Here is an 18,233-nt window from a genome sequence, read left to right on the forward strand (position 1 = left end):
GCGTCCGGAGCCTGTGCTCCGCAACGGGAGAGGCCACAACAATGAGAGGCCCGCGTACCGCAAAAAAAAAAAAAAACTCAAAAAAGAAAATAAAGTAATGTACAGTGTAGATATGTATGTGGTTTCCTGACAAGGACTATATAATTTGGGGCAGTTCTTTGATACGATGAAAGCAATAGGATAGCAGGTAGATGGGGACGCTGTTTCCATTTAGGTAAGCCATACCACCGAGACTAGCTTTTACACACAAATTATGCCATGACTGAAAAGTCAGCTCATAGTAAATCCCAATTTTCCTCAGTGACCACGACTGCTGGTATTGTGTAAATCCATCTTATACAGCAAGATTCATCATCATTCAAGTACAGTGAAAGAAAATCTCATGACACGATTGAAGAGGTAATTCTGTAAATACTTGCTGGATCGATATACATAATATATTCTCAAAGACTTAAAACTGGACTATGCATTTAGTTTATTCTCGCACTAATCAATTCAGATACTGACCCTTAAGGAATACCATCAATCCACAAGGAGTTCTTGAATAGTTTTACATTAGACTCCCCTAGCAATAACCCACACTAAATATCACATCTAGACATGTCTCAGTATTGATTACGTTTGTGAACGAGCAGGTATATTTTCTTCAACCAATGAACATTTATGAAACTGACTCAATGTGTTCCTGACATGATTTGAAGATAGGGACATGTGGGGAAATGAATGTTAAAGGATTGTCTGGCTTTCCCAGAGCCCAAGCTCTAAGTTCAAGGTGAGTGGCAGGAACTGGTGAAATAGGCAGGTATGAAGAGTCACAGGCAGGTAGGGAGGTGAGCAACGGGTCATTGTGATCAAAGGCACACAAGTGTAAGGACCTTGAAACAGGGTCTAGGAAAGAGCTTGACAGAGAGACTAGTAAACAATAAGTTCGGTACACATGGGCCAGGTATATGGCATAAGATAAAGATCAAGAACCAGAATGTATGAGAAATGCAGCATGGACAGATCAGGAAGATTTGGGGGGACGGAGATCAGACAATAAGAAATAGAAGTCTGGTCACAAGAGAAACAGCACGTGACAACGAGGCCAGGCAACAGGAGCTAATGAGCAAAGGAAAGGCAGAAACTCGATACATCGCCCAGCTGTATCAGCCCGTGGACATCTTAAGTAGTTCCTGTAAAGTCAGGATCCAACCCTCATGACCTACTAGCCTGGGGCTTGGGGCGGGAGGATGTGGGCACCTAGATGAAATAGGAAGTTGGGGGAGAACAGGGAAATTCGTGACTACAAAGATAACATTAAGACTTGACTGTTTTATGTGTAAGACAGAAATGTAAATATACGTACACTCAGTCTAGTATCCAACCTGGACATCAATTTTGATCCATAAAAAACAAAAACTACCATTTCCATTTTCATTGCCAATGTTTAACAGTACCTAATAATAAATAATAAACAAAATAAGAAATAAAAATCCAAGAATACCTATTCGCTCCTTTACATGTATGCCACTTACGATTTATAAAGCTCTTCCAAAGTTTACTCATTTGACACATATGCTATAGCCACATTTATATCCTTCCCTTCTCTTTTTCCCAATCAGCTCAGCTTCACAGGAAATATATTTTTAAAGTTTTATTGTTTGCTACTTTAAGTGTCAGATGGTTCTCCTTCAGACACAATATGGAACCCTTTGATTTAATTTTGGCAAATCAATGAAAGACACATGTGCATCTTGGAACAAGTGCTATTCATTAGTATTTGATCCTTTCCCCAACTTCACACTCAGAAAAGGAAACTTATGACGTTTCTTTCATTCCAAGTCTATTGATACTAGGAATATGAGCTTCTCTAAGGACTTCAAGTTCAGTCAGTCCTGAACCTTTTTCTTGGGGGAGTAACAGAACTAACTAAAAGTTTCTAACAATTTACATTGTGTGCTTTTTTTCTAGGCTAGATGTACTGCCTAGATGGCTAAATATAATTGTCATATTCTACTAATTGGATTTCATATTATAAAGGAATCATTTGTTTTCCTATAGATTAGTTTTAATCACAGAAATTTTGTATTTCAATCATCAACTCCTTAAATCTTCCTAAACTTAAATGAAGATACTAAACCATCACTTTTTTGACAGATGCTAGCAAACGTCTCAAATTTCGATCGGAAATAACAGTCAAATATAGAAGGGAAATAATACAACTGGGATTCTCGTACTGAATGTATTTTATTTACAGAAGTCAGGCTGGGAAGGAGTTGGATTTTTTTTCAAGGGATTGGGGGTTGTCAATCAGTAATCAGAAAATGGAATTAGTGGCGAATATAGAATTACTGGATAGTTTATTTCAAATGATGGCAAAGAGTTTAAAATTTGGAGTGTATTTTCTTGTAGGTTATTCTGGTTATCTAATTTTAAAATTGAAAATCACCGAAAGCCAATAACATGAACTTGGGACAGAATGGCGTCTATAAATCATAAGACATAGATTTTTCAATGGCAAAAGAGAATCAACAGAAAAATTAATGTGAATACTGGGCAAAGGATTATGACTTTATGGACACTTGTCATATTAAAAGAGATTTGGAAACAGTGCTGGTTGGATACAATCCATCCCTTTCAAAATATATTAGTAGTTTATTATTGCGCCTGCGTTTAACATTTCTGTTCCCAGTTTCATTGCAAATTCAGCTTTTAATGACAGCTATTGCCCTTAGGAGCTTAAGGCAGATCCTAGCAGTCTTCGCTGAGCCTAGGAAAGCGATGGCTTGCTTTTGCTCTTCACTGAGCACCCGCGGTCCTGTGCCAGGCTCTGGAAGGAAAGCCACATGGTACATTCTATTCTCTATCACCATGGAGTTCATGATTGAACAATAAACTAGAGTACACTGAGACAGAAGCCATAAAAGGTATGAATTTCAGAATTCTGATGGGCACTTCTACGCTACTGAGTCCCTACTGAGGACAGACGTCCTCAATAAACAAACAAAACACTGAGAGAGAAGTATTTATACGAGAACGGAAGTGTTAACGTAGGAATAATTTACTGATTTCTTGGTTCTGAAAGGTAATTAGCTGACTCAGGTTTTGTAATAAACACAGGTCACAATGTTACATGCTGGTGATTAATCCTTCATGACTGCTTTTTAAAAAGTTATAATAAGGATTATTATTGCACTGTTACTCTCAGGTCAAAGTAACTTTAATTAGACACTAAGAAATTAAAGACTAATGCCAAGTTTTAGTGAGTTAACACATGCAACAAAGCTGTTTCTTTATATTTCAGATCAGATTTAATTTGAATATATTTATATATTTAACAATATTTACTGAGTGTCTAATACAAGTACTGTTCTAGGTGCTAGATATAGAATAGAGAAGCAAGCATGCGGAAAGAGTCTGTTCTAACAGAGTTGATGTTCTGGGGGAAACATAGACACTACACAAACTAATTAATACATAATGAAATGTCAGGTAGTAAAAAAAGAGTTATGAATCCTACTCAGAAGTAGGATTGCTGGAACATATCTGGAACATTTTGGAGAACCTCCATACTGTTTTCCATAGTGGCTGCACCATTCTACATCCCCACCAACAGTGTGTGAGAGTTCCAATTTCTCCACTTCGTCACCAACTCTTATCTTTTTTTGGTTTTGGTTTTGTTTTGGTAATAGCCATCCTAACAGATGAGGTGATATCTCATTTGATCTTGAAGAGATCTGCATTTCACTGATCTCTAAGAGACATCTGTAGTCCCTTGTTCACTGCAGCCAGACGTGCATGCAACCCAAATGACTACTGGCAGGTGAATGGAAAAAGAAACTGTGGTATACACACACAATGGACTATTATCCAGCCTTAAAAAAGAAGGAAATCATGCCATTTGCGACAACATGGATGAACCTACAGGACATTATACTAAGCAAATAGAAGGGCAAATACTGCATGATTCTACTTAGATGAGGTACCTAAAACAGTCAGACTCATAGAGCAAAGATAGAATGGCAGTTGCTAAGGGCTGGGGGGTTAAAATGCTCTTTCCTTATTTTTACTGTTAGGTATTTTCTATTTTCTTTCCATTCTTGAAGAGGCAACTTTCTTTCTCTTTCACCAAACGTGTACCTCACGTACTTTCCAACACCTCTTTCAATACTTACTTCCCGGGCTTCCCTGGTGGTGCAGGGGCTCAAGATATGCCAAAACACACCAGGTTTCCAATGTGCTGTGTTCTCTCTCATATGCTACCTCTCTTCCTAAAACACTTCTTTCCCATTTCTCTGCCTGGCTAATTCTAACTCTTTATATTACTCTATCATAATGCCTTCCTGAGCACAATGGATGTACGTATCTGGTTCACCCACTAGAATGCAAGTTCTCTGAAAACAATAAGTATATTTTTTGTTGCTGTTGTTTCCAGCATCTCACACATATGGGAAATACTGGATAAATGTTTGGTGAATAAACAGATGGAGTTATGGGTGTTTACCAGGGCTACTGGCTACCTAATTGGTGCACTGCCCTCTTGTCACGCCTATGGACAACAACTGAGAGTTCCAGGATGTACTGAAGCACCTCTTGCAACCTAACCTCTTTTGAGGACATATTACATGGGATGGGGTGCTATAAGCACAGCACAGCTGGGGCTGTCCTAGAACTCAGAAACTTGTTTTCCACCAGTTAAGGCAGGACTAGGTCATACCAATAAGATTCTTTCACAGCAGAATGGAAAAGTTCACAAGGTTGGAACACTGACAATGTCTGCTTTGAAAAGTGCATCTGGTTTTCCTCCCCATCACACCCCCATCCACTTTACGCTCCAGAGGAAAACAGAAACACATAAAATACCTGAAGCAAAACTGAACCCAAGTTCAAACTGAGAAGGGTAAATATTGGGTGAGATGGCAAACACATGAGAATACCAGCGATACAAAACACTGTGAATTAAGGAAAACCAAAGGAATACAAAGCAGTACCAGAAGGCAAATACATGTTGCTGGTAAGTGCCCTAAAGACAAACACAGAGATCAAAGAAAACCTCACAGTGAAATAAGCAGAAACCATCAGGATTGTTTCCACTCAAGGAACTGTGTGTCAAGTGAAAATAAGTTAACCTAATCTAATACCAAAAGTCAATAAAGGTAATTTCAAATAATACTATGCAAGAATCAAAACAAAATTAGATGAAATTGAAATAAAAGCCTCCTTTATTGAATCGAAGTAACACAGTAGATATGGAAAATGCAAACCCTTCGGTAATGTAATACCTCAGATAGTAGACCCAAAACTAAAGAAAGTCCAAAATAATCACATAAGACAATGAAAATATTCAGCAATCAAAGCAAGATGGGAAAACATCATGAGAAATGCATAACTAAAACAATGATAAAAATGTAAAGGAGAAGGCTTTTATGTTAATGCTCATGAAAACCAAATGTGAATGATGAAAACTTTGTACTTCTGCCTCAAGGAAATGAGCTGATTGTTTAACCCTTCGTCCTAACAAGCTAAATTTCCTGTAACTCAGAAAAAAGGACCCTGAAACTATGACTCTCATAACTGCCCAGCCATTTAATTCAAAAAGTAAAACAGGTCACCTTCAGGACATAAACACATTCTCATACATAGAAAGAAGAGAAAGAAAAAGGAGTTTATTTAATTCATGGCACTTAGCTTAGGAAATGTAAAGTATCTTAGAATAGAAAAGCTACTTGTTCTACATCCTTCTTGTTACAGATGTGGAATCCGAGCTTGATAAGGTTAGGTGACCGTCTGAGAACCCAGACCAAGCAGTGGGAGAGCAGGATGGTCTCTTGCCCCCACACAGTGTTCTGTCCACCACGGGACCGCGCTGCCACACACGTCACCTCAAAGGCGGGAAGACGGCCCAACATTAAAGGACACCTTTCTAGGACATAACACATTTTATCATATAAAATTCCAATCTAAATTTAAAGAAATCAATAAAATCTGGAAAAAAGGGCTTCCCTGGTGGCACAGTGGTTAAGAATCTGCCTGCCAATGAAGGCGACATGGGTTCAAGCCCTGGTCCAGGAAGATCCCACATGCCGCGAAGCAATGAAGCCCGTGCGCCACAACTGCTGAGCCTGTGCTCTAGAGTCTGCGAGCCACAACTACTGAACCCACGCACCTAGAGCCCGTGCTCCGCAACAAGAGAAGCCACCGCAATGAGAAGCCCGCGCACCGCAACAAAGAGTAGCCCCTGCTCGCAGCAACTAGAGAAAGCCCGCGCGCAGCAACAAAGACCCAATGCAGCCAAAAATAAATAAGTAAAGTAAATAAATTTTAAAAAATCATATTAAAAAGCTATTAATGAGATTTAAAATAATTGTACGAAAAAAGATGGCATCTCTCAATACGAACATTACCTGTTTTTCTTCATCTTACCACTAACAAGTATTGTTCTAAAATTCTTTCCAATTTCTAGAATAGTATTTAAATAAATGCATATGATTAACTAAGGACAGTAAAGGTTTTCATCAAACAGCTGTCATCACCATAAAAGTTTCCTCCTTCTATGGAGTCACTCAGCATCTCATTACCAGGGCCCAGTGTAATACACATTTCAAAGGGGACCCCAAATTTCAAAGCAACCAAGACATCATGGAGACTACTTCTTTGCCTCCCGACCAGAAAAGAAAACACCCTGGGAATGTTTCCACTTTAGGGTTTTTTTGTTCAGCTATGCTTTAATGTCACTGAAACATATCAAAACATCATCAAAACAAAAATGGAAGAATTTTCTTGAAAGGCTTCCACAATGGAATTTTAATTTTTAAAAAAACTCACATGTATTTGTATATTCAGTTCTAATTTTTTAGATATTAATTTTTGTACACCTACAATTATTACAATGTACTACTACAATAATACAATGTTGTATGTCAATTATATTTCAATTTGTTTAAAAAGTGAAGTGGCATGAGTGGAACAAAATATTACTTTGACCATTTCATTCATTCACCAGATATTTGCTGAGTGCTTATTCTAGGAGCTGGAGATAGAGTAGTATACAAAATAGTCAATATCCCAGCCATTGTGGGGCGTCTATCCCAGCGAGGCAGAGGCAGACAAGCACATAAACAAATAAATACATATTTCAGGTGTCAAGTGCTATGAAGAAAGAGTAAAGGGACGGACAGAATGGGAAGGGGTAGTCTGGTAGTTAGAGAGGGTCTCTCTGATAAAGTGACATCTGAGCAGAAACATGAAGCAAAACGGATCCAGGCAAGCACATGCCTTGGGTGTGGCAGGAGGGCGAGTGTTCCAAGCAGGGGGAACAGCAGATGTGAAGGCCCAGGGTGGGTGCTTTCTTGGAAGATGTGAGTAAAGCAGGGAGACCAGGATGGCGGGAGTGGACGAGTCTACCGAGAAAGGAAGCAAATGGTTCAGGGCGGCAGTCAGGGCTCGTATCAGGTGCAGGCCCTGGAAGGCAACGGTAAGGATTTGGGATATACCCCGAATGAAATGGTAGCAAAAGAATGACATGATCTAACTTGTGTTTCAAAGAGATGCTCTGGTTGCCACGTGGAGAACAGACCAGGGCAGAGGGTTGGTGGCTCAGGGTGGAAAGAGCAGAAGCAGAAAACTAGTCTGGAAGCTTCTGTGATGACCCGAGGGAGAGAGGGCAGTAGCTGAAAACAAGCGGCGAGGGCAGAGGTGGGCACAAGGGGTCAGATTCTGGATATATTTTTCCCGGGAGAGCTGACAAGATTTGCTAATGGTTTGGATGTGGATGGGAGTAAAAGACAAGTGTGGAGGATGATTCCTAAGAGTCTGAAGTCCGTATCTGGAGAGCCGCAGGTGCTACTTAGCAAGCTGGGAAGGCTGGAAAAGCAGCAGATGTTGCGGGGAAGGTGGGAAGGTGGTTTTGGACTTACTAGGTTAGATGCGTCACTGATCATTTGAATACAGACAGACATAAAGTACCGATCAGTAGAATGTGATGGGCTTCACTTAAGATAAACAGAATTCGGAGCATATTCCCAGATATTCTAAAATCTTTTTGAATTAACTCAGACACCCTGTGGGTATGCCACCACTCGTGTTAAGGTTATAAAACTTACTGGTGCATCTTTACTTTTGCTTCATACCTCAATATCTAGTTTCCAAAATTGGAAATGTCACCGAACACAGGCCTTGTAACAGGTAACTGAGAAATGACAGGTTATAAATGCCTCCGAGGAGTCAGCTTTTCTTACAAGGCATTATTTAAGCTACTGAGACACTCCTTCCTGTCAAAAAATCTCCCCCTACCACCTTCATGGAGTCTGAAATTCCTCCACTTCAAAAAATGTAATCATTCCCTCTTAACCATGCGTTACTCTTCCCCAAATTCTTGTATAAGTGCAAGAATATTTATGGGTACTTTCTTTTAATGGAGACTTTTCTTATGCAGTTTGGCATAGTGTAGGGTCCTCTTGCTAGAAATACTTAGGAAGAAAAGGAGTGGTGGCTTGAGAGGAGAAAGGGGAGATAAACCAACAGCAGGAGGTTTTTAGAATGCAGCCTTAGAGGAGCCAGCGGAATTGGAGACGCGCGAACCTGGCGTGGAAGGAGCTGGGGAACCTGCCAGAGGGGTCTCAAATTCTCCTTCTCTGCGTAGATTCATCCAAGACCCGATCACGGACACAGGTGATGACTTCTGCATTTATCTGCAGTGCAGCCTCCTCCTGTGGACTCTGACTGCCTGCTCGATGCCTCCATTTGAATGTCTCTTTGATGCACCACTTCTGTGCTCTGTTCTCTCAAGGAGAAACATTATTTTCCCAAAGCCCCCTTGGCCTAGTTAACTTCCATTTAGCATTCACATCTCAGCTCAAATCTTCCTTCCCTGGGGAAGGCTTCCTTGACATTGAAGCCAGATGGAGTCCCCCCCGCTTTGTGGCCCCCATGGCCTCCCCTCAGAGCACTTACTCAGTCCATAATTATATATTACTTGGGTAAGTATCTGCTCAATGTCAGGGTCCCCCGCCCCAGACTCCAAGCGCCTTAGAGCAGATGCATATCTCTGCTGCTCAATGCTGTATGTATTGCCAGACCCGAGCTCTTGGCTGGTGTACAAAGAGCACTCAAACATTTGGTGAATAAATGAATGAATGCCTTGTTTGTGCGTACAGACGTGAAGTAAAAGGGTCCCTGACGCAGCGAACACTAAGGTGCGTCGCATTTGCGAGAGACATCAGCTCCAGTACACTGAGCTGAGTAAAGTTAAATAAGGTTGATCGAAATTTGTTCTCGTATTTGCTTTGGGTTTTATTTATCTCATCAGGCATCAACATTATTCTGTACCTCTAGAGCCACTGAAGGGAGAAATCAACAACCCTAAGTCCAAAAAAAAAAAAGTTACTGAATCCTTTGTTAGATAAGCAGACACATGTCTGTAGTAGTTGCCAGAGGTTGGGGGGTGCGGGAGGTAGGGAGAGATTGGTAAAAGGGTACAAATTTTCGGCTATACAGTGAATAAGGTCCAAGGATCTAAAGAATAACACAGTGACTATAGCTGATAACACTGTATTGTATAGATGAAATTTGCTGACAGAGTAGAACTTACGTGTTCTTGCCAAAAAAAAAGAAAATAAAAGAAGAAAAAAGATAAATCCGTGAGGTAATGGATGTGTTAACTAACTAGGTGGGGGGACATCTTTTCACAACGTACACATATATCAAACCACCACGATGTACACTTTAAATATCTTACAATTTTATATGTCAATTATACCTCAACAAATCTGAAATTTAAGAAAAGAAAAACTTTTCTACCAAGGTAGGGCCAGTCTGAATGTATAATTTAAGACGTATTGACTATAACTGATTTTATTCTCATAGGTGCTTTCCTATGAATGCAAAAAACAATTATTCAACTACAAGAGATTTCATAGTTTCATCAGGTCCTCAGTCCCATTACATTTTCCCCCAAGATGTTAAACTGCTCAACTTCAAAATCTCCTGCCTCAGGGATTTCAGCCCTATGGACTTTGGCTGAAAAGGAAATTCCGTTTTCCTTTTGTTCTTCCGTGCTCGCTACTCTCTCCGTCCCCATGTCACTAAGCCGTAGCTACACCTCAGTCTCAACCTTTAACAACAGCTTTATCAGAAGGAGTAGTTAACATCCAAAACAATTTCAACTACCAATTTCTAGACCTAGCCCACCAGCTTGGATGCAGAAAACAGGAGAAGGTAGAGGAAAAGTATGGTTATATAAAATACAGAGAAGATTATTAACAATCAACAGTATTTTCCATTGAAAAAAATCTCATATCCCAAGTACATACCCCATTTCTTTTTGGCAAGATCTAACTCTGTCTGCAGCTATATATCAATATTTAAACACACAAATTCATAGCAACCTCTTAGCCACTCAAATATAACCGTAAGATTGATTTTCCTTAATGGAAATCAGATACGAACTCCGTAGAACTCAAGTTTCCACTCTGGCTGTGTATATTCATCACATACAACTCCTGTGAAACAAACTCATGCAGCAGATCCCAAGACGCTGTTGTCATTAAAGATCCATTTGTAGCAAAAACAGTGAAGTAAGACAGGAAAAACAAGCAGGCAAAGATGCAAATTAGTAGTTAAAAAAAAAAAAAAAAGACTTAACTTTCTAAACATAATTTAAAATGTTCAGATACACCCAGGCCAAACGTTTGCGCAAAAGTGACACATTTGTTAAAGACACGCTTGTGGCACATTAAAAAAAATTTCTGAGAGTGGTTAACGTCTGATACCTCCTTCATCAGACGGTCTTGTTACCTCACTGCAGCACGAAAAGCTAGGGTAAATCTCGGATATTTCTGATTTGTCATCTCCCAGACCTGTACCAAAAGTACTGCTCGAATGAGATCGAGACCGTTGTCTCCTATAATGATTCGCCTTTTCTATATTGGAGGGAAAATATTCATACTTGTGATGAAGTGACTTGAAGAACAAAGGAAACAAAAAAATTACTTAAAAATTTAACAAGGAAGAAAAAGAATCCCTTATTAAATTACAATCCAAAAGCTCAGGTATTAGAAATTCTAGTCACCTATTCCCAAACTTCAGCACACATTGCATCAACTATATAAATGGCTTAATGATCATTCATACTCATTTTTTGTCTCAATTTTAAAGGAGAGATGAGGGATGGGAAATTGACAAGAACTAAGAAAACACTGGCAAACTAGTAAACTTCTATCAAACAAAAGGTTTGGTTATAAATAATTCTTTTCAAATATCACCAAGGATACAGCATCTGTTGCCTTTATTTTTAGAAAATTAAATACAAGTTGGCTGATTATGTGGATCAAATTAACTATACAAATATTAGAATCGCTACTTTGCCTTGGGCTTTCAATTTTGTTAATGTCGGCAATCAAACGTGGAGTTAGAAATCAGGGGGCAGAGCAAGCCCTAAACGATATATCTATTTATATTTTTAAAATACTTGCATAACTGTCAAATCTTCGGTTTGCTAAATGTGGTCTGAAAGTCTGAAAAGTCAACCCATGCTATCACTATACCCAAACATCCGAACCATTTGGGTTTTGCTTTTAATTGTAAACATGCAGTCTAAGTTAAAAGTCAAATAAACTTCCTAGGTAAACGACAGATTTTGCATTTTCTAAAAACCCAGAGATAAATGTTAAGGATACTTGAAAATCTATTTTAAGACATTTATGGTACTATATAGAAAATCTCCTCACTGTTTTACATAGAATTATTTAAATTGAAGAAGTCTTTACATTAAAGAACTATACCTTTAAAATGTTGTGTTTTTCATGAAACAAATCTCCTTTATGTCTTAGCAGTTTAGTGCAGTCCAAATGGCTGCATTTGAAAGCCCAGAAAACCTCTAAAATCATATTCACTAATAAAAAGGAGATGTAAGTAAGCTCTAGACACCTTTCAAATAAATCTAGAACAAACTAATCTAGGATATATTAAAAAGCCCTTTGGCAAGTTTTGTTTTCATAAATGATTAAATAGCACAGCAACTCTGTCAGTTTTTCAAATTCCAATCTTAAAAATTTACACTACACAAACGGCACAATGAACCTCCACAGCTCACAGTAGCTTCCCTTTGAGGACAAAACCACGTAAATGGGGAGGAACTCAAAATGTAAGCAGTACCAGAGAGCATATGTAGACTTCTAGACTGAATATTGTCTTCCAGGGGATCAATGTCGAAGATGGAGCCAGGATCTGTGCGCCAAACTTTGAGGTCTTTTACCAAAGGAAGAAATCAACAAACCAAGAATGAATAAAAAAAAGTCAGCACCCGAGAGAGTCAAGCAAAAGTCTGAAAAGGGGCGTATGCAAAAAGCAAGCATGTAATAGGCAAACCCACTGTACAGCCTACTTCAGAGAACAAAGGGATATTCACACTCACTGGATTTGCTAAGAAAACTTTGGGATCAAAGTTAAGTTGCCTAGTTCATTGACGTTCCATGGGGAGCCTGCGAATCATCACCCAACACACGTGCACGCCAGACAACTCCCTGCATCCCTGAACCCTCACCACTCGTGCTCTCCACACACTGAAACAGGTAGAATGTTGGGTTAAAACTCCTGATTAAGGACATGTGAGTAATTCATAAGAAGCAACTACAAGGTTTTTGTCTAAGAAAACAAAATAAAAATCAAAAACTTCTCCCCCTACAACAGAAACAAATGTTGAACAAATTGAAAAATTAGTAAAAATTTCAGGTATTAGAAATTCTAGTCACCTATTCCCAAACTTCAGCACAGAAATTACTAAAAATTTCCTTTCTAGCCCTGCCTTAGATTTTAGTATAAGCCTTGCTCTGTCACCATTCAACACTATGTTCCTAAGATTTTCCCAGGCTGACAAGAAGGAACAGCAGGACGAGAGGTTCCTTCCTCTCTGATTTGTGAGACTTTCAGACAGCTCTCGATTCTCCCAGTTCAGAGATAATATTAAAAAATATATAAGCTATTCATATTGCGGAAATCATCAGAATCTCTCTGGCATGTCTATTTGCGGTAAAAGGACGTAAATGGGATTACTTCTGTTATGTCACCCATGCAGACAATGTCTGCAGTACAATTATACAGTACATAAGCTAAAGGGAAACAAAAAAATTGCTCATCCTTCATTATCACCCATGTCTGATATCTGGGCTTCTTTGCCTAACAAGTAGGAACACTCTTAAGACCAGAAGGTTATTAAAGACAGAGGACGTCCAACAACAGAATGGATTTGCAATGATACCTGGCAAAGGCCATGAATCCCATCCAACATGGTGTCAAACAATATTACCTGTGGTCCACTTTCACCTGGGCACCACCTCAAGCATTTGAGGAGGAGTCCGATGAATAAGGAAGCGAATTTTAAAGCCAGGGCAAGCACGATCTTTTTGACTGTGCAGACTTGCCAAGCAGGCCCGTCAGCTTACCAACGATGATTCCAGGTCTCCTGTCCATCTCCACGATGTGAGGATGGACACCTTTATAGGCAGCATCGCTGACGACCTGGGTGTTCTTCCTCACTCGCTCTGTCACGGGGTCATCCACAACAGGAGTAAAGCCCCTTCCCTTTGTCTTCTCAAAATCTTCATGATATTTCACCTGAAAAAGGGAAAAACCATATTAACTCAAACTGAAATTTCCTGATTGTCACACAACTCACAAAATTTTGATATAACGACGGTTGTCACTGTACCAGCTGCACCTATTTTCTACATAGATGTATCTTTTCCAATTATTCCAAAAATAATGTCTGAAACTTCAGTTTCCTAGCATCAGAAATCAAGCTGACATTTTCACAATGTTTTTCATCATTACGGTTAGCAGCTCTTTTAATATACAAACCTGTATATCAGTAAGAAGTGTTAAAAAGATATATTTTTAAAATCCTGGTTACTTCCTAAAACGAACTCACTTAGGTATAAATTAATATCCTATCTCTTAAACTTTAGTATGCAATAAAATGATAAGGTATTTCTACACAATTATTCAAGAAAACCATATTATTTAAAATTAGATTGAGAGTTACCAATAATTATATATATATATTTTTGTATATAATTACAAAAACATATATATATTTCAAAACATGTTTTTCATGTTCTGAAATTGGATTAAGGTGATGGTTGTTCAACTCTGTAAATTATACTAGAAACCACTGAATTGTATACTTTAAATGAGTGAACTTTATGGTATATAAAATACATCTCATGAAACTGTTCTTAAAAAATACGTATTTTTATATTCCTTAAACATTTAAACACACCAAACTCAACCTTAAAATGAACTGAAGAGAAGTCCAACCAAATATCTTTCATAAAGTACATTTACAGTAGTCACGTTAGAAATAAAAAACACACCCAAAAAGTCACTGAGAAAAATTATTTTATTAGACTAAATATTTTCATTACATTTCAGTGTGATTAGAAAGCTCCCCCCCAGAGGACGGGCCCATCGGCCTTTCCATGCTTTGTTAGTTATCCAGATTAATGGTGAACAACGCCATCAGTGCATTGGGTGGCACCATTCCTTAGTATGTTTTAGTCACAGATGGAGGACCTGGTTGGACCCTACCATTGAAATATGATTTTGAGCTTCTTTGACATGTCTGAGACCAGGTGTATCTAAAATCAGACTTGGTCTACCTTTCATCTGTCTCTGGTCCTGGGTATATTTTACCTGCAAAGTAAATAGTAGAACATACTTAAAAATCAGACATTCATAATTGAAAAAAATTACATAACTTTTTCAAGCTTCCCAAGTGAGTGAAACATATACAACGTATCGTGAATTACTTCCCAGGTAACTTGTTTGGTGAATTACATTTCGTTCTAGAATAACAATCTAAAATTTTACTCTCGAGATGGTCTCCTTTAAAGGCTGCAGCCAAGATGACCTAAATCTCTCTACCAACTGAAAACAAATGTGTGAGTGCCCAACATCCACTAACAATGTGTCAGTAAAAGTGGTTATCACACTTAAACAGGGAAAATCCAAAGCTAAATGGAACCGAAATTTATTTTTCCATTTCTCTATTTCCCCATTTCCCACCATAACACTGAAAGAATGCATACGGAACATCCCTCTATTTCCTTTTATTTGCCCACTGCAGACGACAAGAATCAATAAGTAACAAATTTAGGTTCCCTCTAAGCAGCCCCCACTTCAAGGCAGTTTATGTTGAATACAATCAGCATCTCTGGACAGAAATACCACTAGAGAGCTGTGCACTGTAAAGCCTAAATGCTGATTCCTAGGCATAAAGCTCTTTTTGACATCTGACCATCAGCACACTGCTATTTGCGAAGCTGATTATGTATAAGATTAGGATACCAATTATTGCAGACCCGAGGGCATATGTGCATTCAGAACGGAAGCCCTGGTATTTCCTAAGAGAAAGCACACTCCCCGAATAAGACACCGATGTGCACCAAGGGCGTTTAATGAGTAACTGAATTCTGTGTTAAATATATTTAAAGATTTTTTTCCCCTCTAAATCCTTACTTTGGAGTAATGAGTCATTTCTTATTTTGTTTTGCAGAGAGGATTTAACAATCCACATTCAATGGAATACATCTGTAAAATAACAATTGTTTAACTTACACACCAAAGACTTTACTACTTTCAAAGACACTGGCTAAAATAACATGAATCATTGTTTAAATGAACATAATACAGTTTAAAACAAGACTTTAAATGTAAGTGTTGGTCACATCTGGAAATATCAACAAAGAGCTGCAGGATAATACAAAGTTAGACAGTGGCAGCTTTTGGAAGTCATCTGAAATAATACGTGGACTTATGGCATATATTACAAAGGTTTCTTGGAAATCGATTTTATTTTCACAAGGAGGAAACAGGTTTGCAAGTAAAGAATATACAGGACATGTCCTTTGCGATAGCCCCAAGTGAATAAAACAACTTGCCGAACTAATATTTTCTTGATTCTTCTTTACTCTTTCCATTTCAGGAGTTATACTTAAAGCCGTAGCTCTTCCAGGCTGACCTTTATAATAAACCTGTCATTTCAGAAAACAAAAAGCAGAGCACTGTGAATCAATTCACCTAAATAAGAGTCTCATTGTACTTATTTTAAAGAGCTAGCCAAGGAAAGGAAGCTATGAAAAAAAAAAAGGATGCTATCAGAGGTTTAGTCATATTTAAAATGCTTGCATCTTAAATCATTCTATTTTAATTCATCCCATAGCAGTGAATCACTGTGAATGAAATCACTATTAATGTACTCATTATATGGGCATACCTTCGGTAAAGCTGTAATAAGCATTTTAACACAAAGGAGTATGATATGAAATGTCTTCGTGGATATTACTTTAAGGTACTCTTACCTATATAGAATGCTGCTATACTGTTATGGCTTTAGTAATTAACTGTGGCAGAACTTCTGCCAGGATGCCTAAGTAGTAACCAGAGTCATCCATGAGGCCAGCATTCTTCCCACTGCTCCATCCCTCCTTCTCCAGAATCATGTTCCCTTTTGAGAGTAACAGAGTTACATCAACTGTGACTCTGAATATATTGGGAAAAAGTGAGCATCTACTTCTCCAAAATATAGTTGTCAGGGAAAGTGCCAAACAGGAAACTGCCTTTCCTTTGTAATCTGGTCAAAAGGACTTTAAAGGCTTGAAGAATAAAAGATTTCTTTGAATCTAATAGATCTCCAAATTTCCTCTTCCAAAGAACCCAATTTATATATTAATGACTGCAAAAAAGGATTCTCTCAGTGACCTGCATCCACGGATTACATAACAGAAAGGAGTCAGAGCAGGACAGGAGTTGGTGTCTGAGTAAACAGTGACAGCCCCTCAACAAGTGCCCCCCGAATGGACCTGTCCCATGTGACCTATTCAGCCAGGCACACTTTATAATTTTCCCCCAGCATCATCCAAAAATAAAGTGACAACAGCTGGGAGTGGGAGTCAGGGCCGGAAAGGCTACAGAACGAGAATATGTATATATATGTAGGAAAGGGACTGGGAAAGCGTATTTGTAGGGCCAAGATGCCCGAAGCTGCCACTGTAAGCCTTTGGGGCACCACAGAAACCACAAGCATGAAGGAAGACCAGAAAGGAGGGATGCACAGTAACCTGCAAACAAAAATCACACTGTAGTCCCTGGGAACTCTAGCAGGGAATGCCTGGCTGGACCCACAATACCTAAGACCTTGAAACCTTTCCAATAAATTGGCAGTCAATTGAGAGCAGAGTATCAACTCCAGGTCATGAAAACTTTGTAAACACGACCCCTTCACTGACATGTTGACAATATGTTTGCTCTTGTGAGAAAAAAGTTACTAAGATCACACATTGCTGAGGTTCTTCTGGTTTTCTTTAACCCTCTTCAGCTCTGGTGGATCAGAAATTGCCGTTGCCTGTTTAATCTCTCCTCTGTATTTTACCTATGGAGGAGAAATAAGACTTTTAACAAACAGTAGCATGGTCTCCACCCAAATAGCAACAGAGGATGAGCCTCAAGATTAACCCTAATTTTTAAACATGTTTTTCCACAGTAGACACGTGTCAACCTTTCAGTTCAAATGCACCTGGATTCTGATTCTTCTAACTTAGCAAGCACGAAGTGTTGTGCTTCTTAAAAATGATTTTTTTAAATAAATATATTGCTGTTCAATACCAAAACTAATTGCAAATGCCACAACTAAATGTAATGGAAATATAAGGGGAAAACACTGTAATGAAATCATTACAAGAGAACTATAGTGAAGTAGCCACGGCAGCCTGGGAAGCTGGCTTTACTCCCATTCTGACCCTGGAGCCTCCACCTTCAAAAGGAGCTGCAGATTCCTCACTCCTACCATCATCAGGGATCTTGTAAGGATGAAGCAGTCATCAGCCTGAACTCACTCTTAAATTTTAAAGTCTCTCAAAATTACCCGTTTTAGGAGAAGGTTACTGTTTATAATGGTAAAAGTTCCATAAAAGGGTGAAAGAATGGGAAAAATAACTATTGGGGGACACATCCGAAAGAGATTTCTGAATTCAGGGAGGCCTGGGTTCAAATCCCAGCCCTGCTGTCACAAACCGTGGGTTCCCAGCGTGTTCTCTAACTCCTCAAGCCTTAGTTTCGCACACCTACAAACCAGGAGAGTAAATCGTGCCAACCTCATGGATTTATGTGAAGCATTTAGCACAGGGTCCACATTAGAGGAACCTCAGGATTGCTAACTACCATTCCTTTATTAGCAATAGATTGCTGACTGATTGGAT

At 38.8% G+C, this 18,233-nt stretch overlaps 1 protein-coding gene across 2 annotated transcripts in view; it reads right to left on the reverse strand.

The window, feature by feature from the left end:
* NEBL (nebulette) overlaps positions 1-18,233 on the reverse strand; it is a 338,669-nt gene that overhangs the window by 16,761 nt on the left and 303,675 nt on the right. The window contains exons 21-26 of one of the 2 annotated variants that reach the window (XM_027121789.1): positions 17,315-17,407; positions 15,918-16,010; positions 14,566-14,670; positions 13,422-13,593; positions 12,136-12,228; positions 10,752-10,901 (exon numbers count right to left, since the gene is read on the reverse strand). In XM_027121789.1, the coding sequence (XP_026977590.1) occupies positions 10,752-10,901; positions 12,136-12,228; positions 13,422-13,593; positions 14,566-14,670; positions 15,918-16,010; positions 17,315-17,407 (706 nt within the window). The remainder of the gene's footprint in view (positions 1-10,751; positions 10,902-12,135; positions 12,229-13,421; positions 13,594-14,565; positions 14,671-15,917; positions 16,011-17,314; positions 17,408-18,233) is intronic. The other variant, XM_027121788.1, reaches the window with a different exon arrangement.

The sequence above is a fragment of the Aethalodelphis obliquidens genome, unplaced genomic scaffold, assembly GCF_003676395.1.
Source record: "Aethalodelphis obliquidens isolate GAN/ISIS:26980383/991018 unplaced genomic scaffold, ASM367639v1 scaffold23, whole genome shotgun sequence".
NCBI classification, from domain to species: domain Eukaryota; kingdom Metazoa; phylum Chordata; class Mammalia; order Artiodactyla; family Delphinidae; genus Aethalodelphis; species Aethalodelphis obliquidens.